The sequence below is a fragment of the Apostichopus japonicus genome, chromosome 20 (assembly GCF_037975245.1).
Source record: "Apostichopus japonicus isolate 1M-3 chromosome 20, ASM3797524v1, whole genome shotgun sequence".
Lineage (NCBI taxonomy): Eukaryota > Metazoa > Echinodermata > Holothuroidea > Aspidochirotida > Stichopodidae > Apostichopus > Apostichopus japonicus.
The window spans coordinates 305,925-332,216 of NC_092580.1; the positions used below are offsets into that span (position 1 = coordinate 305,925).

Sequence of the window (26,292 nt, forward strand, 5' to 3'; positions counted from 1 at the left end):
TTGTCTGCTTATTAACTACACAATGGTACCAAACTAGGGTTAGGGAACAGTTTGTTTGTGTTTATAATGGAAGGCATAATGGGGCTTTATAGCTAAATATCACATGAAAGTAAGTACAAGCAATGAAGGATATTCATCAGAACACAACTACGAGGCAAGTTATAAAACCAACCAATTTACTCAGTTTTGAAATGTAAGTAAAAACAGAGGAGCTGTGTGCTATTCATGACCAACATTTTTGTTTGTGTTTACGTCGTATGAAAAACTCAAAATACCCATATCCGAATGGATTTAAAGAAAAATTGATACCATAGAAAATAAGTTGACAGTCGGGTCAAGTAGCTACTAGATAGTTCCCTAAAAACACTTTAAAGAGTTTTACTTCAGCACTGTCGAAATGGGTGCAATTAGTCTGTAAATATATGATGCTTGGCATGGCAAAACATGGATGGGACAGATATTGAGACTTTCATATTTAGAGAGGACAGAAACAAACAAACAAGCAGAGACTTAAAGTTGAATCCAGATGTCCATTTATCACTGAATGGAGAATCGGTTGAGAGAGCATTTCAGAGACGAAGACTGCATTGAAAGCTAAAAGATCAATCAATTTTGTGAAGTAGCATTTAACGTACTACACTTTTCATTCAATTCTAATTACCACCAGGTGAAGGCAATATTATGCAATATTTCTGTACGAAACCCTTGGTGTATTTCTCCCCCTCCGACCCACGCCCAAAGAGGTGCAACTTCACATGGCTAATTAGCCTGATCACCTCTGTCCCTTCTGCTATATGAAAAGTCAAGTAAGACATCTTGATCCTCTCTTACATTTGATCTTTCTGTGGTTTTAAGAATTTTGCATATTTTAAATATTCAGGGTGGCATTTAACCCCCCACTTCCCCACACCCATCACCCTTCACCACCAAGAAAAATGAAAATGGATGAAGTAAACAGGGTGAGAGAGAACTTCAGTTGCTACTGATGTTTGTTCTAATAATGTCCTCATAGATAATACAGAAACCTCAAGTCTGCAATATAAATCCACCGTGACAAAATGATGATATTTCGGTTGCTTTTATTCCCAAGATGCGCTATTGTTCTTGTTTTGTTATTAAATTTATTTCCTATTCCTGTTGGCCTGGTTACATACCGTCACGAGAATCCGACAGTGACGCATCCTGGTCGACCGAGTGGGGAAGGAAACCAAAACTTGCAACAACATCAACAACAACGATAGAGTAAATACAGACTTGTGACACGTTGTGACAAGTTGTGACAACGTCACAGCAAAATCACATCATTGTAGCAAATGCCCAAAAAGATGGCTGAATTAAGAAAGAAAACAGTTTCTCCTTTCTCCCCTCTTTTTGGTCGAGGCAACATCGTAGTTTGGAGAGAAAGTCAAGCAATTTTGGGGGATCTAGTTTAAGGAGATTGAAGAATGACAGGGTTTAAAGGTGACATGCACTACTGTAATTTGACTAAAAGTGGAGCTATATTCCATGCAGGCAATTTAGATTAAAGGAGCACTTTTTTCCCCATTTTTTTTTTTTTAAACTGTTTGTTAGTCAAACACTAAAACTAGAAACAGTAAAAACATGGTAAAGACTAACGCTAACAGCTAATATGGACATAGTCGGAGGTTAAAACTTCCTCTTTGTGTAATTTCTATCATTTGCACATCGATTATGTTCGTATTTGATATGGAATACATGGTTTGGTGTTTTATTGAGATTTTTCAAGCTGAATGCTACTTTAACTGAACAATAAACATAGAGTCTGGCAGGATCAGCACCGATGTTTTCAGAAAATCTGGCAAATCTAAAATAATATTCTTTGAGAATCTCCTGGGTATTAATTCTCTAAACTAAACTATAGTTTCATTATGAAATTATCTTCTTGTATTTTTTTTCTTTCTGATGTTCAGCAAAGATACACACATTACCATAAAAACATTTTTTCATGCAAAAAAGGGTGAAAGTGAAGCTTACGAAACCAATATCACTTCAAAAATAAATTCAAAACAAAACACTCAATTGAAAAGTAAACAAAAGCTGCAGGCAAGTCTTTCAAACATGTGAGTCTAGTCAAACCGATCCGAAAACAACTGCAATTTGGGGGGTGGGGATAGGTGGGGGTAGAGGTTGGGTAGAACAGCACTGATCAAACCGAGTTCACCAACAAAAGTAAAGCAAAGCATTGATTTATGACTCACATAAAAGGTGACATGATTTCTACACTTAAAACCAATCACTTTGTGTAATCATTAATGAAGAATATCAAAACAAGCCATAACTGAAAGATATTTGTTTCCGAGTAAGCTGGCTTCAGTAAGTTGAGATTGATCAATTAATTCGATCTTATCAATGGAAGTTTGTTCAACCTATTGATTTTAACATGAAGTGCAACTCCAGTGGCATGTCCAATTACTAGCTTCAGTGTCAATTTACCCACACATTTTACTGGGTGGAGTGCAGGGGTGGTGGGAGGAGGGCTAATATCTCAACTTTTCCCTGTAGCTCATGTACTTTCTTGTGGTACATTCACTGATATTACTTACATAGAACCTAACGGCAGGAATGTGGAGACCATCCGTCATTTTCACCGCACTTTAATAAGTACACATGAATCGTATCCTAACGACTGTCACACCAGGCACATTGATAAAACAAAATTGCCCCCCCCCTTCCTTTTATTTTCTCTCTTTCTATTACTTAGTGCTTGTTTTGGATTAATGATGAAGATTTTTACAATTTTTCTAAGCAAGGATACTTAAGTCTTTGGCAGCCCATTGGTAGGTGCGGTCAAGATAATGCTTAATCAAATAACATAAAAATAAGTGTTGGGATTGGGGGATAGGCCAGCCAAGCTATTACCTAACTACAGACAGAAAAAAAAGACTTTCTATTCTTAAGTAAACTGGTACCTTGATCAAACTTTACCATATTATTAGATCTTGATCAATGTTTACAATATTATTAGAGGGTCATCGGGCTGATACAAGTGGTTTACTCTCGAACCAGTGTAAAAGCTTCAATGAAACAGGACACTGTTGTACTGGTATGAGACGCGTTAGAACACAACAGGTAGCGAGGGCGCTTTATTCTGTCCTTGTCTACAGTAGCATACCCGTACAACTGCTATGTAACCCTACACCAACTTATTACGGTCTTGTCCATGAAACAAAAAGCCTTATCAGCTGACATACTACTGAACTTAGTCGGTATACTTTATACTAGTATGCAAATCATAAACAATCTATAAACAGAAATAGGAGGGTGGCTCTGCTCTTCATAATCTAAAACAAGAGATATCCTTTAAGAATGTGGACTTAATAGATAAATGCAGAGGGGGTGGGGGGTGGGGAGAAGAATGGAAGGTAGGGGGGCCAGAGACAAGGAAAATTCCAACGCACCTGTGTTCTGCAAGCATCTCCATAAGTTATACCTGCCAGAACTTCAGAGATGGGTCCAGGGTGTGTCTTATCCCCAAAACGCTCTTGCCTAATCTGAAATTCAAAGAGTAGACAACATCCTCGTTGGTAACATTATAACACTTCTATTCATAGTCTCTCTGCCATTAAGGATGAGGCATTAAAAATTCATGCCTTTTGCCACCGCGGTCCTGGCACCAGCTGCAAGGAGCATGTGGCATGAGTGCTAAATGCCTCGTTCTGTTGGATGCAGGTGTGACCTCATCAAATTTTCATTTCTGGGTAATATGGTTACGGAAACTTCACCGGCAGACACTCTTTGGGACATCTATCAAAGATGTCAGAATGACAGAACACATAACATAGCACTAAGAAGACACATAACATAACACTAAGAGGACATTGAATAGTGATACTAAGGAGGAGAGATTTAAGAATGTTTAAAGTTCTCACAGCAAATTTTTGAGGCTGGCTAAGGGTCTGCTGTGTGTAAAATGATCCTGGGTGGGAAGGGGGTCGGGGGCGTGAGGAAATATACACCCACCCGCTTCAACCTACCATAAAAATACAAAAGTAGTAAATACCACATCTTAAAAAACTTTCTTGGGTGAACCCTCCCTACATGTGGAAATGGCTCCCTAAATGGGGAGTCCGCTCCCTCCAAGGGGAGAACCCTACCTACGTGCGGAGTCCGCTTCAACGAATCCAGGGCAACACCCACTGATACACTTTTACATTATCTTTTTTTTTACCACTTTTTCTATAACATACCAGATACATCATTCACTCCTCCGAAGACCGAATTAGGGGAAAGGCGAAAAAATGGGAAAGAAGTCAGAGGAAGGAGAAAGTGGTGACAAATAACAAAAATAAAACAATCAATTAGAAATAACAGTGTATAACGTCATCAACGTACAGTTTAGCCTTCTTCTTGTACTCCTTATGACCTTGTCCCTGTCTTGCAAACTGTTGTGGATCGGTGATAGCGACTGCATCACCACTCTTGGGGTCCTTGTCACCTACCCACTGTGAAAAATGTAACCAGAGAGAAGAGTTACTGGGTTTCCATTTGGCCTGTTTCCTACAAGATTTCTAACTGCAGGAGCGTAGCCAGGGGGCGAAGGGGGAGACCGCTCCCCCCCTCAATTTTTTTTTTGTATTTTTTTTTATGATATGGAAGTTTTATAGTAGCTGTTATAAGAGGTTTTAATATCATTAACTGTGTCTGAATTTTCGAAACTTCCCTGACCAACATTCTTCATCATACTTCCCTCTACTCGTGCAATTTTGACAGGTCTGTTAGGGGTTGAAGGTTTTTTTCTATATATTGGTTGTCCATAGATGATATTTTGTGCAACATTATGGGCATGTTTAAAGTGAATTTTTTATTCAAATTCTGAACAAATAATGGGCTTTAAAACCTTGAAAAGTGGGGCTGACGGGTATTTTGGGCCGTTACGTAGTATTACCTACAAAAGCAATGATCCACAGGAGATGCAATGAGTTCCAACATGATGTGTGACTGGTGTCAATCTTAAAATAGGTAATGGATGAAAAAAAAAACTATTTGGAAAAAACTTGGTTCTCAGGCAAAAGTGTACATCTGGTTGGTCATTTTCAAGCCTGAGAAGTGCCATTTTCGGTGATCTGGGGGCTATCAAAACCAGAAATTTTCTTGTACGCTGCTTGCCAACCGATGGTGGCGCTCCGTTTAGTTAGTAATATACAAAATATCACAAAGCGCGAGAGATCAATTTGGGGGATGAAAGTTGCTACGCACCTGCACCCAAGCAAATGTACCCCATCAATATTTGAAACAAATCACCGCCCCGGATCACATTGTCCAGAATGGTGACAATCCCGCTTCCCCCTCCCCCCAACAACCCTTCTATCCTTGTTCTCCCTCTGAAAAGATCAAAAATTTGCTAAATAAATAGCAAACAAACAAAGGATGACTAACTTCTGATAATTCCATCTGTAGGACATTTTAGATTTATATTTTTTTGTTTCTGGAAAGTGCTAAAATCAAAACATTTTCATCACCTTGGCAAGTGCCTCTTTGATGTCTTGAATTGTCAAAGTCCCCAAATTGCCCAAAATTAAGGATTGTGTCGGGTGATTCTGTCAAACAGATGATGTGCCTACCACCAATTACATGTCACTACTACTCAGGTGTATCTTTGTCTTGTAGCCCTCGTCTTCCCCTTCCTCTCCCCAGTTGGCGTACTCTTGGGCTACCTTCACCTTGGAGTATGTGTTTGGCGTGTTCAGCCATTTCGTCTTCTCCTCTGCCTGCCTCCTGTTCAACATCTTGATCGGTGACTCGTATCTGCTCTTCTCAAATTCGTTGTCGTAGATGTAGATGAAGTTGGTGGAGGCGGCTGGGTAGGCGACGTCGCTCTTGGGCTTCAGTTCGTGTCTCACAAACGGCTGGCCGTACACGTTGCCTGTTATGTAACCCTGTAACAAATTAAAAAGTTCCTGTGATCAAATTTTTGTGCTGGTTGCAGATCTAAGTCACTCTTACATCTAACATCAGCAGCACAACATTCCTCCATCTTTGCTGTTTTACTTATGAAATGATTACATATCAAGTCTTCCACAAGTATCTCTTTGAAAATCTCACACATTCGCTGTCTTTGGTGCATTCAGGACAAACTAATTGGAACATTCCATTTCTATGCCATTTCCATGAAATATTGCACAATTTTGGATGCAGGTGATCTTGAAAATATTTTCAAAATGGGTGGGGTGTGCAACAGATCACATGGGGGAGCTTCATGAAGTTCCCCAAACCGATAAAGTATCGATTATGTTCAATAGCGTATGAAACCATTCTGATTATTAAGTCAAGAGCTTGCCAATACTATATATATATATATATATATATATATATATATATATATATATATATATATATATATATATATATATATAGTGAATCTAAGAGAGTATCAAGCTGTAACAATTAGAGTTTCAAGTAAGACACAAATCAAATCGAATGGTGTATCCAACCATCCTGATACGTCACAGCTGTTTACTTTGACTGAACGAAGCTACCTGCTTATCCACACTGACTTCCTACAACTCACTTCTCACTGAATTATCTCACTTAATAAAGCGTATTAGCTTGGTACACATATGATCAAAAACCTCATACGTTAACTAGCGACGCCATCGGTTGGCAATTAGCATAGTAAATGCTTGCTATGTTTGCCCAGATCTTTAAATGCAAATAAGGCTAGTTGGTCTGCTGCACAGACGTTGCAGGCCAAGTGAGTTGGAATTTTTGCATTTTGAAATCTTACCATATTGTCCAAATGTCTCATCATGGCTTCAAACTCCAGTTTACCGACCTTCAGTTTGTGTCCTGTCTCACTGACCCCACCTGCGTCCTTGGCAGTCGCTTCGCCGACCTTGTCTCTGACTTCATCCGGTAGGTGGATGACATTATCCAGGCCTACGGCATGTATCTGTCACGAATAATTAGCATACGGTAAAGCGTTTGAATGCAGTTTGTTGCTACATTATCGAACACAAGTCTTACGAGCGACTCTTTTAATCTCTCTTATTCCTCCTTTGTCGTTTCTCGTTGCCGACTTTGCTCTGCTGGTCCTAACACTACTAAGGAGATTCTTATATTTGTCATCTTGTATATGCCATCCGAAGAATGAAACTCAACAATTTCATATAAGAGGACGACAAAATCGTACATGATTTGCCAAAGAAACCATCCGTTTGGCATTTATGCTTCAAAAATACAAGACTCACTAAAGAGTCGTTTTTAGCTTAAATCTGGTTTGAAATTTCGTCCTTTTGATGAAACCTTTGAATCCTTCTCAATTGAAGCATTTTGTCTTCCATCTCTCTGTCAAGGGACAAAAGAGCTAAATACTGCCATTACAGAACAAACACAGAAATGCACTTCTCCTTGAGCAGGCAAATATTTGAGCCAACTGTCTGTCTGGGCAATAATACTTCATTTGTTCCTATCCAACAAAATTTTTTTGTCTGTCAACAAAACTGGACCAAACTTGGCTATTTGATTATTTGCTCTTTAATGAACAAAAAGATGTCAACTTCTCTATGGTGGATATAACCAATGCCTGGATTCTGCAAAGCACCTTGATAGCAAACAGGCAAAAGCATTATGTACAATATGTATGAGGTACAATAGAAGCATTGTAACACTATCAGGAAAACGGATGTTTGTGTTTATAAGCCTCTTCTCCAAACGATTTGATACAGAATCCTGTGGACGCCTGCGGGCACAAGCTGAGCTCATCAAACTTACAAAGACCCTCAGGAGCATCCCAGCTTTCCTTTCATGATGTTAGTGTCATCACATTAGTATTTATAATACGCTTTCTGGCCAAGGTGAAGTGCACAGGCACGGCAGTATTTGAATATACCGCGGAGGATTGAAAACTGAAGCCTTTCCAAAATCTCATCGATCATATTCATAGACTTACTGTTTTAGTATTCTGTGCTTAATACTCCCTTTTGAACAGATATTTATTCCTCTTGAATTTTATTCAACTTTTATTAGCAGATTGAATTTGAGTTCGCAGAAATAAATGTTTCAGTTTTTGAGTCGGACTAAATTTATTCCAGTCCTTGCAGCCCGACTGAACTTTATTAACATTAGACTGAAACTTGGAAGAAAATAAATTTTATCCCACAGCGATAGGCCTAGGCCTAAATATCCAATAATGGATGTTCAGAACTTGCTGCAGTTATCCAAGAATATGGAAAATATTGTTGACCCATCGAAGAAGACCAAGCCTAAAAAATGTGTTATTTATTGGATGAAAGATCAACAAGTTAGTACAGAGTCGGTGATGGACAAAGAAAATGCAACTGAAAATGCAGTCTGCTTGATAAAGTGGAGAGGAAAGCGGCCGTATTCTAGAAAAATCATCAAAATAAGTGGTATGTTGACCTTTTTTCTGTTTCATTTCTATGTGTAATCATATGAAACTTTCTGACAGTGGCACAATAACCAAGATCAACTTCTAATTTTATCCTGTCTTGTGCAACGATAAACAGCATATTTGCAGTTAATAAAATTAATAATCAAATTAAAATAAGACAAGGCTACATGTGTAGAATATTTCTTGTTTAGGCCTAAACTTATAAGGTTACTACAGTTAAGCTTATTCTTATGGGTGCATGGGGCAATACCTATGTTTGGTAATTATTTGGACATTCAGTACTTGGATTAGTTTCCTAGTTTTACCTAGTCAAACTTCACGTTCAAGTCTGACGTTTCTCTTACCGTACTACAGAGATTTTACTTACCATTGAAATAGCGTTATAAAAATGCAAAACATTTGAGTGTTGGGCATGCAGGGTTTAATGTGATTACATTTCTGTTTTTCATATGTGGTTATATGCAATGGCCAAATTTTTTATCATTTTAATAATTATTACAGGGGGGAGGGCTAGTAAGGTTATATATAAACTTTGTGACATGTTGTAAGACATGTGTAAACATGCTTGCTTGCAAAAAAAAGTGGGGTCTAAAGCCACCCATCTCTCCCTCGCGTTGCGACGTCCATTATGCACTGAATATTATATATTATATTTTCCGTTTCTGGTGGGTGGTTATTGTGCCAATGTATATTTGTGCCCTATCATTATTAATTATTTCTATTTGTTTTATGTTCAGAGTACATTCACAGTATGTGTGGCAGAAACCAGTGGACAGAGCCACAGCCACAAGAGATGAACAAACGGTTTGCATACAAGTGCATGAATGCTACAAGATACATGAAATTGAAGAAGCTGTATTTTATTTTTGTTTTGTTTTGTAATTTTATAGTTGTTGCATAAAAAAGGAGACTTCAGAATTCTGGTTATTCTCATTATTTGTTTGGAGAGTTTTAATCAATAACTAGGACAACAAGCTGGCCAAATTCCTAACTCTCCTTACTTGGAACTGATTAGCATACAAGTATTCAATAAGTATTTGAGTAAGTATTCAGAAACCTGTTAAGCCTTCATAAAATAACTAATTAGCATACAAGTATTCGAATACTAGCGAATAAGTATTCGAGTAACTATAAGTATTCGTCAGAGCCAAATTATTTAAACGAGCGAATACTTATATGTAAATGAGCTAAGTATTCAAATAGCTATTCCAAATCTACTCAAATACCTATTCGAATACCTATTTGAATACCTATTTGAATACCTAACAGGTATTCGAATACTTCACTCATTTACATATTTTGGCTCTGAGGAAGGCTTATAGTTATTCATATTAGTATTGGAATACTTATTTTGTACTGTGTGTTATATGGTAAATTTTCTGAATACTGAGGAAATCTTTGAATACTTTTTGAATACTTATCGAATATATTTGTGTAAGGTAAGGGTGGCTTTATTAGAAAGCAGATAATCCGCTTTGTAACGACCATTATTTGTTACCCAGACTCGACAAAAAAAACCACACACACACCGATTGATAAAATTGTAGGTTGACAAAACCCAGACAACCAGCTCTTGATGCTGCAGGGAGAAGAGAGGACCAAGTACTCCCATTCCTGCCCATCAACACCCCCCACTTCCCCCACCACTTGTAATCCCAACCCACTAGTAAAGTGTTTTGCTGAACCTTCAAGACAAACAAATAGAAAACTCAATTATGACTTTCATAAAAGATCTCTAAGTGAGATTTTTCCCACAGTTTCAACTGGTAGCTTTTCTAAGGATTTACAGTAGCCAAAAGACCCTGGATTCCAAGGTCAATAGTGAAACACATCTCCCAGGTGGGTAACCTTGCCCTTGGGGTCAGACATCAAAAAGAATATTATGGGAATTTTATCGATGAATGTCAACATTATTAGTGCCCATACATGTTAGAAAGCAAACATCTCCCTACTATGCCTTAATCTAAATCCATAAATCCGATTTGGAGTCGGCAAGTCGCATCAAGACTAGCAATTATTCCAGTCAAACATACTTCTTCAACCGCTGTTCTTTTCATTTCATGGAGCAGGCTTTGCTATTGCAGGTGACTTTCTGCTGTTACTCAGAGCCTAGTTTGACTCGGAGAAAAGCAAACAAAAGTTTGTACAGAAGCAGAATCTTCAGAGGTGGAGAGAGTTAGAAGAGTGTAATGACTACATATTGATACAGAAGTAGACTACGCTAATGGCAAAATCAAGTTCCGTGTAGGCTAGGAGATACAATCATTCCCAAGACAATAAAAATTCCAAAATGATTATATTGTTTGGAAACAGTTTGAAAATTTCAGATAACTTTTCTCAGAGGAGAGGGTCATAACAAAGATTAACTCAATCCATACCATTTACTTTGTGTTTGGAGTTGACTAATCTTGTCCATTTTCATCCCTCAACCCCCTTACCCCATTCCCGGCTCTTTAGAAAACAGCTTAAAAAAGGAAAACTCTGTAAATTTCACAGGTCTCGAAAATATTCTGAAATGGAGGAGAATGAACAAACTGTAATATAACCAGAGAACATTTGGCCTCACACTGCTAAGTTTTACAAGCAATCCGACCACGTTGGACCAAGTCCAGCTAATTCTTTACCTGTATCTCGCATGCTGCTACACAGTTGAGGGATAGGAAGTACGCCTCCTCTATGGACCCACCACAGCAGACGATACCATGGTTATGCAAGAATAGGATCTTGTTTTTGATGATTTGATCCTCCTGTTCCTCCTCGACCACGATCCCCGTGTAGTCATAGTGTAGAGATCTCACCACAAATCAAGGCTTCTTGACTCATCGACAAAAGGCCACACTTCATAGTTGAGACCTGTCAAGATTCAAAGCAAAAAATTCAAAATCCTCCATATTCTATGACATCTTTGCTTTTAAAGATTTGCTTTGGTCAACAACTTGCAGGAAGGGTAATGCTAGGCAAACATATTGAATATTCAAAGAACATTTAAAAATCCTCCATAATCTATGACATCATTGCTTTTAAGGTAGTTTTTTTTTTTTTTTGTGGTCAGCAAATTTATAAAGCCAACTGGGTATTAATCAAAACAAATCGAAATGTGACAAGTCAAGCTAAAGATGTTAAAGAAAATGATCAAAATCCAAGTAAAGAAAAAAGGAACCTGCTCTAAGAATCATGAAAGTAATTATAAAGGTGGATACTCACAGCAGCGGCTGCCGAAGTGTGCACATGTTAAATGCATTAAGTACCTGGTCTGGATTTATTATTACTATTGCTTTCGCAGACTTTTAACTTTGAACACTATCTATCAATATGTAGCAACTGCTTTGAAGTTGATGAGAAAAACATCTTTTGGCCGAGAAGCATCCAACATTGGGGTTATTCCACTCATCTCCAGAAGTTATCTGTTGATCCAAAAAAAATCCCTTAGTTCATTTTTGCCTTTAAATAAAACAGTGAGTGACTTAATTATTTAGATTACACAAAAGAAGGCAAAACTATATCAAGAAAGACAATTGATCAAGTTAGCCATTAGCTAGCATTTGAAAGCAGTAGAGAAGACCAGCATATGCAGAGAAGTCTCCTAGATAATTGAAACAAACACTGTTGTTCTATAACTCTATAAACACTACCTGGCAATTGATTGGACATTGTTTATATGTAAAGGATTGGATGGTTAGAGGAGTCTGGTTGCGACATCCAAGGGGGGGGGGGGGAGATATAGTATGGCAAGGGAAGGCAGAACTCAGTTTTTCTCTTTAAGCGCTGGTATTTTGTTCCCCACTAGCAAGCTCTACATCAAAAAATAGGAGGAAAAGGAAAACAAATGTGTAATAAACAATGCTTGATAAAATCATAAACTAGCTTTTAAATGTTGGAACACTCCTTTAATGCTCAGAAAATATTAAAGAGTGAATGGCTTCTTTAATATTAAGGAGTAGAAGGCTCTTTTAAATGCTTATGCCATGCAACCCACAATGCTTCTCATGTCAAAAATTAACCTTCTATTCTAAAAATCATGGCTATAACCAACATATGATAAAAAAAAATAAGATATAAAATCTTAAATTTGTCCAAAATCCATAACTATCTAAAAAAATATTTGCTTTGTCAATAGATGATAGCTAAAGGGAATCAATACAGCTTATTTATTACAACTCTAAGTGTGCATATGACCAACTAAACCCAGTGCCATGGAATACTATTATGTACCAACGCCAACAACAATATGAACACAACAGTTACCTTTATCATACACATGGACACGGCCATCTTATACTACAAAAACTTGTGATAAAACTGAGGGCGTACTGGCAAATACTGCAGAATATGTACAACCTATCTAGCCTTATGCTGTCTACCAACAGAAATCACCTACAACATAAAAATGAAATGCAAGCAAATATGAATACTTGTAACATCTTCTGTCACATGCTGAAATAATTATTGGATCTAGTACAGTAGTAGCAGGCATATCACATAATATAATACATGCTTGGACCTAAGATGTTTAAAAAGTGAGGAACAAACTTACCTGATTGTACCTGGTCTCCATAGCTGCCCTCTGCATACACTGCAAACGTACATTTTCTGCAACACCTAACTTCACGTCAAACTACAAAAAAAGCATCATATCAGTCAAAATCTTAGAAAAGTTACAAATGAAACATGTTATTACCTCATAGAGCTTTTGATGATAAACTGACGCAGGGAAAGTTAATTAAAAATAACAATTTTTTTTGGATATATACATAAATCTTAGGTTTCGTGTATAAACTACATTGTCAATGGTCCTGACCACAAACTTTTTCAGGTTCCTTACCCGCAACTTCCTGGAGTTTTGAAGGCTGAAATTGCAAATAAACTAGTGCATATCCCTACACCAGTTTGAAGGGTCACATTGCAAATAAATTAATGCATATCCCTACACTAGTTTGGAGGGCTGAAATTGCAAATAAACTAGTGCATATCCCTACACTAGTTTGGAGCGCTGAAATTGCAAATAAACTATTGCATATCCCTATACTAGTTTGGAGTGCTGAAATTGCAATTAACTAGTGCATATCCCTACACTAGTTTGGAGGGCTGAAATTGTAATTAACTAGTGCATATCCCTACACTAGTTTGGAGGGCTGAAATTGCAATTAACTAGTGCATATCTCTACATATAAATAGACCTATCAAAAAGCCCAATCCTTGAGATCAATTTTAAGTTGGTCTGACTTCATGAAGTCAAAAAATTGGATAACCAACCGTTATTGGATAACCAACCGTCAACCTGTTGACACTGTTCCTTGAGGAGCTCTTATGTATTCTACTCTCTAATGATCTCCGAGGTTAAATAGAGTGTGGTTTTCACTACATCTTGCAAATTGTATTATTTGAGACACTAATTGAGACAACATTTAGCAGAAAATTTCATTTTGTTCCAATTTTGGAATACTTTTTCTGCTGGAGATCTTGGCAACGACGTCCTGCGACGTTCGTTAGCCTACAAGATTGTTAGTATGGATTCTGCGACAGTGGAGAAATTAAAGGAGTGTAGCATCAGAGTTGCCGACAGTTCATATAAAGATACTGAGATTTTGTATGCTATCATGAATGATGTTGGTAGAGATGGAATTGCAAGTTGTGTGAAATCTTTAGGATGCTGGATTATCACATTAAAAGCAAAGGAACAAGCTGATCTTATTTTGGACAGTGGACTCCTCGTGAATGGGAATCAGTTTCTACTGGTGTCAACAGAACGTTCCTAACTGTTAGTGTTTTCGGAGTACCTTCATTCATACAGGACGAAGATCTAACAGGAAAACTTTGTGAGTATGGGTGTAAAATAAGAGGCGAATGGAAAGGAAAGACCTTCCCCAGATTCCCAAATATCGGGAACGGAATACGATATGTACAGTTAAAACTACCTGAAGAACACAAGAGCTTGCCTTACGCAATTAGAATTAACGGGATTAATATGAACTTAACGCACAATGGTCAAACTAAAGTATGCAATTTGTGTTTGGAAAGCGATCACATCAGGAGAAACTGTCCTAACTACAAATGTTAAGTTTGCGATGTCCAAGGGCACCGGGAAGCTAATTGCCCAAAGGTCAGATGCTTTAAATGCCAAGAACGTTTGAAGAGTATCGCCATGACAACACAGACACTGGCTCGACCCTAGATACACATGAAAACGAAACACAATATCAGTCTGAGGGATAAGTCACTGGGTCGGTTGAACAGGACGATCACGCTATTCAAGAAGCTAACGAGGTCAGGGCACAGAAATCCGAACAAAACACGGATTCAACAGCAAAGAAGAACAATAACGCGAAATCCAGACACCCGAGTAATCCTAACCAGGAGTTAAAGAAAACCCACCAACAACAGCGAACTGAACAAAAGACGACATTGCCAACACAAAAAGTAGTAGAACAACGGAGAACACAACCGGAGACTGGATCTCAGCGGATGGAGGGGGCAAGCACACAAAGGGGAAACATCCAACCCCACAAAAGGCAAATATCCCTAGACAAAGACGGCTTTCAAACTATCAGACTAAAGAAGAAAACATTTATTCCTAATCTCAGCAGAGCGAGAAATGTCAGAACAAAGGATTCTTCGGCCGAACCTATGCAAAGATGATGGCGTTCATGTTATACGGTACATTTATTTATTTATAGCGATGCAAGCTACAAAATACCTTGAAACAGGGGAGGAAGCTATCGCATGCAATTACTACGATATTGATTCATACAACAAGATGTCTCGCGAACACATATTGTCTTTATTCCACCATAATAGTCGAAGCGTTAAGAAAAACTTAGACGACATAACTACATTTACGTCTCTATTGAAGGATTTCTCTGTCATTGGATTTACCGAAACCTGGCTTACTGCAGATATATCCCCCTTAATCCATATCAATAACTATACGCTTGTTGAAAGGCATCGTCCCGAAAGGAGAGGTGGTGGTGTTTGTTCATTTTTCAACAAAGATCTAAATTTCAAACTCAGAAACGATATAAACATTTTCAATGATTCTGTCAATGTTCATAGAGGTTGACATAACATCAGCAATGAAAAATTATACCATAGGCGTAATTTATAGGCCTCCAAAAAGTTCACTGCATATTTTTCTGACACACGTAAACAAAATTTTAACCCAACTCTCCAATGAACGACATAGTGCGTACATTATGGGTGATTATAATATTGATCTTGCTGACAATATTAAATCTGCTGACTTTTTAAACTTACTATATGCCAGTGGATTTTTTCCTACTATTACTAAACCTACCTGTGTGGGTTGCACTTCTGCAACTCTTTTAGATAATGTTATAACCAATGATGACTGCAAACTAATAACTGGTATCTTTGTAAGCGATCTCAGTGACCATTATCCAATATTTCTCCAAACTGCCATACACAAAAGTAGACAAAGGGGGCCCTATGTATGTAAGGAACTACTGCAAGACAAATGTACAGAATTTCTTCTCAACAATCCGAGATGCTTCTTGGGAAAATGTTTCATCCCAAACTGATGCACACATTGCCTATTCTATGTTTTATAACAATTTCAATGCCATATATAATCAATGCTTTCCTGAGCAATGTGTCACCAAATCTAAGAAACGTCGAAAGAGACACCCGTGGATTACTGCAGGTATTCTAGTTTCTATCAAAAGAAACGATAAGCTATTTAAAAGACATATTAAGAACCCGTCTGGTGTAAATAAAACTATTTATTCTCAATATCGTAATAAGCTCAATCATGTTATCAAATTTTCTAGAAAATTATATTTCAACAATAAATTTTATAATGCGAGGAGTAACCCAAAAGGCACATGGGATACCATTAACCAACTACTCCATAAAGGTCGTAAACAATCATCGTATCCCTCTTCTTTCAAGGATGGTGACAAAGAGATTAACACCGACCATGATATTGCTAATAAAATTTAATGACTTTTTCGTCAATCTGGGGCCATCACTGGCAAGTAAAATCAACCACAAACGTAAATCACAGGAATCTGTTAACATTGATGTTAACACTCATTCCATGTTTTCTCATCCTGTCAGTGAGGAGGAGTTGTTAAAAACAGCAACCTCTTGCACGAAACCTGATAAAGCAGCTGGATACGATGATTTTAAGCCTGGCATTGTAAGACAAGTTATCTTATTTATTACCAAACCATTAACCCATATTTGCAATTTGTCGTTCAGTACCGGTATTTTCCCTGATATGCTAAAAATTGCCAAGGTCATCCTTGTCTTTAAGAAAGGGGATTCAGAAAACTTTGAAAATTATCAACCTATATCACTATTATCATGTTTTTCCAAAATAGTTGAAAGGCTTCTGTATAATCGTATTTTTAACTTTATTTCAAAATATAACATTTTATGCCAGAAACAGTATGGATTCCGTCCTGAACACTCCACTGAGCTAGCACTAGCTGATGCCATTGACAATTTGTATAGTAATCTTGACAAGAATAGTACCTGTGTCAGGGTTTTCCTGGACCTCTCAAAGGCCTTTGACACAATAGACCACACAATTCTGCTTAATAAATTACACTGTTACGGCATAAGAGGAACCCCCCTAAAATGGATCGACAGTTACTTAGCAAACCGCTACCAATATACATCCTACAAAAATGCTCATTCCCAACCGGAGAGAATTCAATGTGGTGTGCCACAAGGCTCTATATTTGGTCCATTGCTTTTTATCCTATATGTTAATGACATTACCAATGTTTCTGATAAAGTTAAAGTTGTTTTGTTTGCTGACGACACAAATATTTTCTTTGTATCACAATCGAGAACTTTATTTCATATTTAAGTATCAACTGAATTAGACAAGTTCAGCGACTGGTTCGCTGGCAACAAATTATCATTGAATATTGATAAAACAAACTATATAGTTTTTAATACTTATAAAAATTTTACATGGAATGCTGATATTACTATGGGTGGTAAAAGACTACAACAAGTCAATAGTACTAGATTTTTAGGCGTATATATAGATCATGAACTTAAATGGTGTGACCACATTACAACTGTCTGTAAAAAAGTTGCAAAAACACCAGTGTTTTAGCTAAGCTTAAGCATTATCTGCCACACACATATTAAAGATTCTCTATCAGACATTAGTCCAGCCACATATTACGTATTGTTGTAACATATGGTCTGGTACTAGATATACCAATCTGAATCCCATTTGTATTACACAGAAGAAAGCAGTCCGCCATATAACACATGCCAAACCAGAGGGACCACACAAATCCTCTTTTTAAGCGTTCTAAGTTGTTAAAAGCTGATGACATTATTAGAGTTAACCTTGCTACATTTGCTTATAAGGCCTGGAATGGACTGTTACCAAATGCTTTTAATGACTACTTAATATGTAACAGTGATATTCATCATTACAATACCAGATCTTCAGGCAATGCACATTATAACAGGTATAATTCTACAATGGGGATGTTATCACTGAGGGCACGTACAATCAAAACTTGGAATTCTCTATCAGGCAATATTACAAATAAACCTTCTGCAAAATCATTCAGAAGAAACTTTATTCAAAAAATTATTGCGTCTTATTAATTGAACATGTTCATTTTTTCTTATATATTTAGTTCACTTTTTCCTTTTCTTAACAGGGAGTCCTCTACTTTGTTAAGCCATCTGAAGATTTTTTAGAGGACTTCCTATCACATTGTATATATTCACGTGATAAAACAAATAAATCAAATCAAATCAAATTTGTGAATAGGACTGCATAATGCAATTTTAGCCTAGTATGTTAATTATTTAATGTCTATTCTCCTCAAGATGAGCTTCATTCTCAAAAGTTATACCTGAACTTACATTTTATGCCTATGTTTGCTAGCTGGGTCATCTACTTGGTTAATTTCAGTGGAACAGGTGCCCCCAATGTTTCTTCTCCTCTTTTCTGCTTGCATGTGTTCCTCTCATTCCTTAATTTGTCCATCAACTTCATGCTCCAGTACTCCTGTTTCAAAAGGAATTATAAATAATATCGAATGCTCTATGTTCACATACTAGGTAATCACCAATCACAATAAATCCCATTCCAACCCCATAGCTTCAAGCACACACACATCTAATCAAATACAAGCACATGCTGTTTGAAAGCCGTTATTTCCTATTCACAGTTGGTTTGGTCTACCAAACACTCTGAAATTCTCTACAAAGACAACGATGCACAGAGCTGACCTTGGCAACCTAGCATAAGGAATTATATTTTACCCAGCCCAGACACAATAGCATGTGCATATCAACATTACTTACTACAGGATGAGCTCCAGGTATATGGCTGCCTTTCCCAGGAACGGGTACCCCCGCTGCCTCTGAGTAGTGGGCAGTTTAAGTGCAGCTCGTAGATTGCTCAACAGCATGTCCCTTCCCAGTCCTGCTGTCAGTACACTACAACCAGTTTGTACCTACAGGTAATGAAAGAAATTAATGAAAAATAATATGGCACAAAAGAGGGGTATAATTAAGAAGACACTGCAACTGCGTGGCCTCTCCAAAGACTTTCCAATTCAGGCAGAATATGATCATATCACAACCCTATGAGTATAATGCAAGAAGTAAGACTCCATTTGCTCCAACAAGCCAATGCAGAGATGTAATAGTTGTGAATGTCACCATGGATACATTTGTTATTGATTACCATCAAAGTAACAAGTTGTGCTTAATGGGTGAAATGAAAAGAAGAAGGGATCACAAGGTACAATGTCCAGGCAATGAGAGCTGTTCAGCAAAGATGCCCTATTTCGGAGATCATGAACAAAATGGTGGAAAGATTTGTGAATCCAAATTACTTACAGCTAAGAATCCACTAACGGTCAAGTGTCTCACAACTGATGCTGATGGCAAGGCATGTAAAGGGTTCAGTAGTACAATGGCTGTAACTACTCATTCTGAAAGTGAACTTAACCTGTTAGATCAAGTTCACCTACTCAAGTCACTCCGCAGAGCACTGACTATATTAAAGCAGTATTCTCCTCTATGTTCCTGCAAAAACTGTGACTAAGAAGCACTTGACAATCTTATAAATACCTGGGGAGAAACCATCACTGATAAATTGGAGTGGGATGAACATGTAAAACGTACTCTAGCAAAAACTAATCAGCGTATGTTCTATTACAGAAGCTTAATTTATTCAGACTAGACCAACTCTCATTTCTCTATTCTATATTAAAATTGGCAATCAAGACCACCATTACATTCTGTTTAGCAGCGTGGGGTGAAAATACTACTGCTAGAGACATGACCAAGTTAAATAGACTAGTTTCTAAAGCAAGGAAAGTTTGTCGGTCACATTACCTCAGTTCAGTAGATGAGTTGCTTGTCAGAGTATCACAGAGTAATATGAAGTCAATCATGTCATCCCAACATCCTCTGGGGCATCGGGTAGATTACAGCAATCAAACGGGCAGACTAATTGTCATGAGATGCTGAACCGAGAGATACAGGCGTTCTTTCTTGCAAAGGGCTATTCTCAATCTTGCCAATGAATTATGTAGGAAATAGGCCAAATATATGTGTCAGAACATGGACTTAGTAGTCTTAATTTTTCGTTTTAAGAATCAGATTTTTATGTATTTCGATGTATTTATGAATGTCAATTTTTATGGTCAATAAAGATCCTTATATCTTAAATATCAAAAGCACTTTATCAACATGTTTAGACTGCCTTGCAAAGTACTACAGTGGAAATCATTCACATTGCCCAAAGCATTCATTTGTATGCAAGAGGCCAGGAAGTACACATTTCCATGTATGCCAAATGCTACAAAGGGTTCTCTGCTAATATCGCACACTGACAGCAGGAAGCTAAACCAAATACCTGAGACACCCACCTGCAGCAAACATTATGGTCCACTCGTTTTGAGACTTAATTCCACTCAAATGTAGATACCGTCAATTAGGCTTTCACTGTGACCAATCCAAAACATAGTACCACATTTTCATGCAATGGTCAGTACAGGGACTACAGTTCCATACACATAACATATAATGTGCCTGGAGAGTCCATAGCCAGGAAGATGGAAGGTGCAGTATTAAAGGTGAGCTCAAATAGTCCATATATCCAGACTCTGAAATAGATGCAAAGAAAACAGCAATGTGATGAATGACGTAAGAGAGGCAGCTAGAGCATACAGAAGGAAGAGAGCACAACTCAGAGAGAGAAAGTACAAGCTACATGGTAGAACTATAAACATAAACCAGTCCAGTATCTATAAGAAAGATCAACTGATTCATGACCAGTTACTCTAGGATGAAAAACTACACTGATGATAAAGATGACAATATTTATCCGTGATGCCAGTAATTTGTAAACTGAGTCTATCCACACTCACTGTTATGAGTTAAAACAGTATCACTCATTCAGGGAAGTAGGCAATCAAGCTGATGACCATAAACTTGGCAAGTGCCATCAAACTTTCAAGGCTTTCTGCAATGCACTGCAAGATACTGTTGAGAGATGTGACATCTCTCTCCACATGTAGGCTGTTGTGGCATATGTAGGAGATGTCAAATGGTTTGGTCCTTAAGATTTCTTTACTTTGCACAATACTTTGAAGAGCATATATGTCAGAATGTGGACTCTGCTGTTAGCATTGTGAAAATAATGCCATATGCTGGTGCCCCTGGCTTACTGATGGTGTAGGCACCTGTCCACATTCTGCATCCCTTTGTGTAACTTGCTGGGGCTAACGTATGTTTTGCCAACTTTTCATTTATGTCATCAGCCCATGCCATCCAATCTGAAATTGCAAAGGTGTGAGCTTTCCAGTTACATATTTCTAAATGTATATAGGCCTAAGCTTATTCTGAATGCAGCTTGGGGCTCAGTTCAGCTGATTCTTACACCACATTGAGTAGTAATATATGCTTTTAAACTTCTGACTGTCACTTTTGCTCTACTAGGTACACTGCACAGAGAAGGCTACTCACCAGATGAACAACTTCACTATCAAATAAGCTACATGTACTACTTAGTGAGTGTAAGTCTGTGATGGTATAAGCTCTGAGGTGATGGGTATTACTTTCACTTTTCCCCTTTGAGGTAGCTGAGAGGTTTTTCACACCTACCCATGCAATCATCCCATTCTTTATCATAAGGTTGAAATTTGATTTCTTCTTGAATATGAAACTTTTTCCTAATTTTAAGTTGCTAACTCTTCAAACTCAACAACTTGTTTCTGATCTTTTATGGTGAGATCATAGATGTGAGGAGTTCATAAATACTGATTTAGTTTCAGAACCAATTCTACATGTTAATCTTCTTACAACTGTTTATTCAACATCTATAAGAAAAGGTTTCCTCATGTAAGTGAATGAGGTGTCAATGTTCCAAAAGTTTATTGAACCTCTCTGTCCAGCACATTTTCGGCATTTATATGTAAAATTCCACCTGTTTTCTGCCATACTTCCTCTGTTGGAAATGGTGTAGTGCAACCCTGCATTTCTGTACTGTAAAGAAAGCAAAAATAGATAACTAAAATCCTGGTTATCAGTACTGAAGGGCTCATTTATTAAAATTACAACTCATTATTCTTAATCGTAGTTCACCATAAACATAGATTGAAAAACAGATCTTGTCTCTTACTATTTTCATAACCAGAACTGCATGTGGATTCCTAACATAGTTAACGATCAGCTATCTGCAGTATTCTGTTCGTAAGGTGTTTGTGTAATGCGGCTGAGCAAGAGTCTTTCCAGTAAAGCTGTTGGAAAAGGGAAGATCACTAATGGAGTAAATGAAAAGAATTAAATGATACCTTAAATAACTGTTGACTAGCTGATAAACATATTTATATTCTTAAATGCAATTTCCCCAGATTAGTGATAGTAATATACCTAACATGTGTTCATCCGTGGGTGCGAAAGCAATTATTTACTCTGTCACTGTGAAATTCCCTCATGCAGTGGCATTGCTGGCACGACTCTTGCTCAACAGTGTTCGTGTTACATTTGCAAAGAAAAAGTTAAGCTTACCTTCTAAAAGGTTAAGTTAACCTTAAAAGTGCTAGTTCAAAAAGGTTAAGGAGATTGGCTTCTGCAATTGCGTAGGCCTAAGCACACATACTTTATGCTTGACCTTATTAGTTTAGATTAGTTTAGTAAAGAAAAAGGATCAGGAGGGACACTCAAGTCCCCATCAAAGACCCTATAGGAGAGGGAAGAAAACTGATGACACAAACGATCAGACCCGATTACAATGCTTAAAGTGCTTGTCCAAAGCATTCTTAAACCCATTCACACTACAGTACTTGCAAGTACAACTTTCTCAGGCGAGCCATTCCACTCATTCACAACCCTATTAGAAAAAAAGGTATGCCGAATATTAATGCTACTTTGTGACTTGTGGAGTTTAAGACAATGACATCTGGTACAACCACTATTAGCAAACATGAAAAAGTCAGTGACTATCAAGATACTTAATCAAGATATCACTTTTATGAAACCTACGTTTGAGTTGAATCTTGGACTGCATAATCTAGATCTATGGGAAGACTGTCCATGAACTTGTGTTTGAGTTACTTTATTACTCTGAAATTTAGTGACTCTAGCCCTGACTCGTTGCATAACTGGTAATAGTTCCTGAAAACTCCACATGAATTGAATATGGACCACTGAATCAAGAACTACTGGGACTAATAATTCTTCACATCCTTAGCTAGATGAAGTAATGGTTTCTAATACAAACGGTATACTTTATCAATCCCGTTCTTGAACCATTGACCCAAAATTGTGTCCTTTCTGGAGAGAAGTATTGAAGGAGAACTGGACGGATGGTGTGCTATTTATAATAATCCCTCTGCCTAATACAAATACCAAGGTATTTAATTAAAAAATAGTGAATTGCACATTAAGCACCTAAGGCGACACCTTTGTCGCCCTAGGTGAATTCATCTCTTTTCACAACACTTAGGACGACATAGCATAAACTCACCACTTAGGGCGACGATGGTGATTTAGTGTAATTTCGTCACACTGGACCATTGTTCTCCAGTATGTGCACTATTTATAATAATCCCTTTGCAAAGTACATATAGCAAAGAATACAATTAACTAGTTAATTAATTTCACATATACATGTCACCCTATGTGAAATTAACTCTTTCCACAACACTTTAAATAAATAAATTGAGAAAGACATAACACCAGAGATCTACAGTCAATATGAAAAGATGCCTGTATACAGTATTTAGAACTGCTCAATGGGATCATTACAACTCAAGCTGGATTCTAAACCTGAAAATTTTCAACGTATGAATTCTGGCCATTAACTTACATCACTAATAGTTTCAGAATTTGACTCCTGTTCATTTGTCAGTTTATTGAGTTATCGTAATGACAGGCTGTTAGCATTACACTCATAAACACACATACTGCTACTTCACAAAAATGCATTGTGTTACATATTGAAACAATTTTACATAACACAAAACAGCATGGAATGAAAACAATATGACAAAAACAGGGAGTTTGCAGGAACTCACCAGGACTCACAAAAGCCTTCAAGATCTTTGCAATCTAGACACACCTCAAGGTGCCCCTGCATACTCAAGCATGACATATAGCCCTTGTTACTAGGATATATCGGAATTACTGGATAGGAGTTTGCCCGACAGTGCCAAGTCTCATTGCAGGAAGTCCACTTCATCTCATTTGTTGTATGTAAGAAGAAGTACCTGGAAAGGAAAAAATAAGTTACTCATTACAACAATGTTGCATTTCTATTGCAATTTCCATTTGTTCCTTTACCCTCTGGATTATCAGGTATAAATGAAAACTTTCATTCAGCTTTTACTTAAAATTATCAGAATTATTATTAAGAGCAACAAACTTATCAATCAGATACAGACTATCATCTAAACCCAGCCTTACAAAATGTGCATCCTCATTGTATTGATGCAAGTTTATCAGTCAGATCTAACTGGTGCCATAATACCTCTTTCAAAGATGACTAATTCCCTGCAAACCTAAGCAAATTCCCAATCAGTTTCAATGTTAAAGGTAGTCTGTATATGCCCCAAATTATAGGATGCTATAATTGCTAGAAGTTTTCAACAAGTTACTTTCATGGAGGCCCTTAGTCCAAATTGTTCTCAGACATTCTTAATGAACACACAAGATGACTGAATGTCCCCATGAGGTAAATTTCATCAAAAGTGGTAATAAAAACAGTTTATAGAATTTTGACCAAAGGTGACCATATTTGAATATTTGCATATTTTTGGCCAACATGGCATAATTTTAAATAATATATTGAAAAGTTCACTTATTTTTGTTTGTGTTGCTTTGATGCTTTTCACAGAACGATCTATATCTCTTACTCATCTAAAAGTTTGCACTGGCTTTGGTTACAGGAAGTGCATGATGATGTGTAAACTGCACCAAGGAATTCTAATGCATCCTCCTGTGCAGTTGAATCAAACTCTGGAAGAATCTGTTTCAACCTTGCGAGACAGGAGGCCCATGAAGTTCAGGTTGAAATTGCGCGGAAGAGAGCTTTGATTACTTCCATTAATTCAGAGCTATGTCCATTATAGTGTCGAATGATGCTGCAAAGAAGCTAAAAAAAAAGAAGGAAAATTTAGATTTGTAGGAAATCTACATCTGACATGGGTGGCTCATCAATATAAGTGGAAAAGATTTGGGTTGCAACCTTCATTTTTATCTATTTTTTGTTAATGATTGCTTGATGTTTCAAAGCACTTTCTTGGAAGTCTGTCACTAGCTTCTGTAGCTGAAAAGTTACTCTCATCAAGTAAAATGATAAACACATCATATCTTAATAACCATTTGTTGGAATATGCTACTGGGAGAAAGGAGTAGAGGTATCATGAACTTGACAAAGAAGAGTGCCCATGTTGGAAAATCTAGTATATTTGGGGGATAATAAAACTTAAAACCCTTCATTGTTGAAGTGAAAATTATGATATTCTGCAATAAGTGCCAATCCTTGGGATGGGGTTGGAACATCACAAAATGCCCCTTGCAATTGTGCTGATATAGGTTGGGTTTTTCCCTTTACTTCTCCAGGCATAAGGTTTTGTCAAGGATATGGTCCTGGCACAGTAAAAGTCTTTCATTTTTCAACATTTCCAGGTGGGGAGGATCAAGTCACATGAAGTCTTGTACCTCCATAGCTTGCAATCCCTGCCTTAATGAATTATTTCTAAAGCTGCATGGGTTGTCTTAGGTTACTTACCTTTAATTTGAATTTGAAGGACCACTACATGCTTTTAAGACAAAATTGCAAACTGGACAAATTAAGAAATATGATGTCCTTTAAGTTGGCTGAATTGGGACAAATTCATTCCAAAGTCATGACTTGTTTTCTGAATTTTCTCTGTTCTTTCAACTTCCCTGTACATATTGGTCAAATGGTTTAAAATGAGTTGTATGAATAGTTGATAAAGCTGATATATTCTGACAAGTTGTCAACCAGTTATTTCAATTGAATCATTTTTAATGAATTGTCTCACTGTAATTATTGATTGAGTGAGTGATCAGTCAATTAATTAAATCGTTAATTGAGTTAACGTTAATTAAAATTAGTTAGGGGAATCAATTAAAAAAAGATGAAAATTAGATGACCTCTATGACTGAACTTTTCCTTTGAACTTGTTAGAGCAGTTTAAAACCTGTATGTGGTACTTCTAGCAACTGTCAAGTTGGAAAAAAAAAAATTCTCTTTACATTTTGAATAGCAATTTGGATTTTAGAGGACAAATTATTCCTTGCAAATAAATGCTTTCTTGAGTTCATTCATTGCAATTAGATGGCATATTGTTAATTGTTGTTGACAATAAAATTCAGATTTCAACTGAATCAATTTGAGAAGCTATACAGTATTAAATTGATTTTCATATGTTGGATGG

General features: G+C 37.2%; 2 protein-coding genes across 1 annotated transcript in view; one reads left to right on the top strand and one right to left on the bottom strand.

Moving 5' to 3' along the window:
• LOC139961301 (gamma-adducin-like) overlaps positions 1-20,490 on the bottom strand; it is a 42,186-nt gene extending 21,696 nt beyond the window's left edge. The window contains exons 1-11 of the mRNA XM_071960426.1: positions 20,254-20,490; positions 19,718-19,897; positions 18,677-18,828; positions 18,233-18,377; positions 12,906-12,986; positions 11,576-11,775; positions 10,996-11,224; positions 6,746-6,910; positions 5,481-5,897; positions 4,354-4,463; positions 3,420-3,512 (exon numbers count right to left, since the gene is read on the bottom strand). Coding sequence (XP_071816527.1) covers positions 5,589-5,897; positions 6,746-6,769 — 333 coding nt within the window. The 5' untranslated portion in view covers positions 6,770-6,910; positions 10,996-11,224; positions 11,576-11,775; ... (3 more) ...; positions 19,718-19,897; positions 20,254-20,490 and the 3' untranslated portion in view covers positions 3,420-3,512; positions 4,354-4,463; positions 5,481-5,588. The remainder of the gene's footprint in view (positions 1-3,419; positions 3,513-4,353; positions 4,464-5,480; positions 5,898-6,745; positions 6,911-10,995; positions 11,225-11,575; positions 11,776-12,905; positions 12,987-18,232; positions 18,378-18,676; positions 18,829-19,717; positions 19,898-20,253) is intronic.
• Positions 1-26,292, top strand: part of LOC139961011 (uncharacterized) — a 426,752-nt gene that overhangs the window by 67,500 nt on the left and 332,960 nt on the right.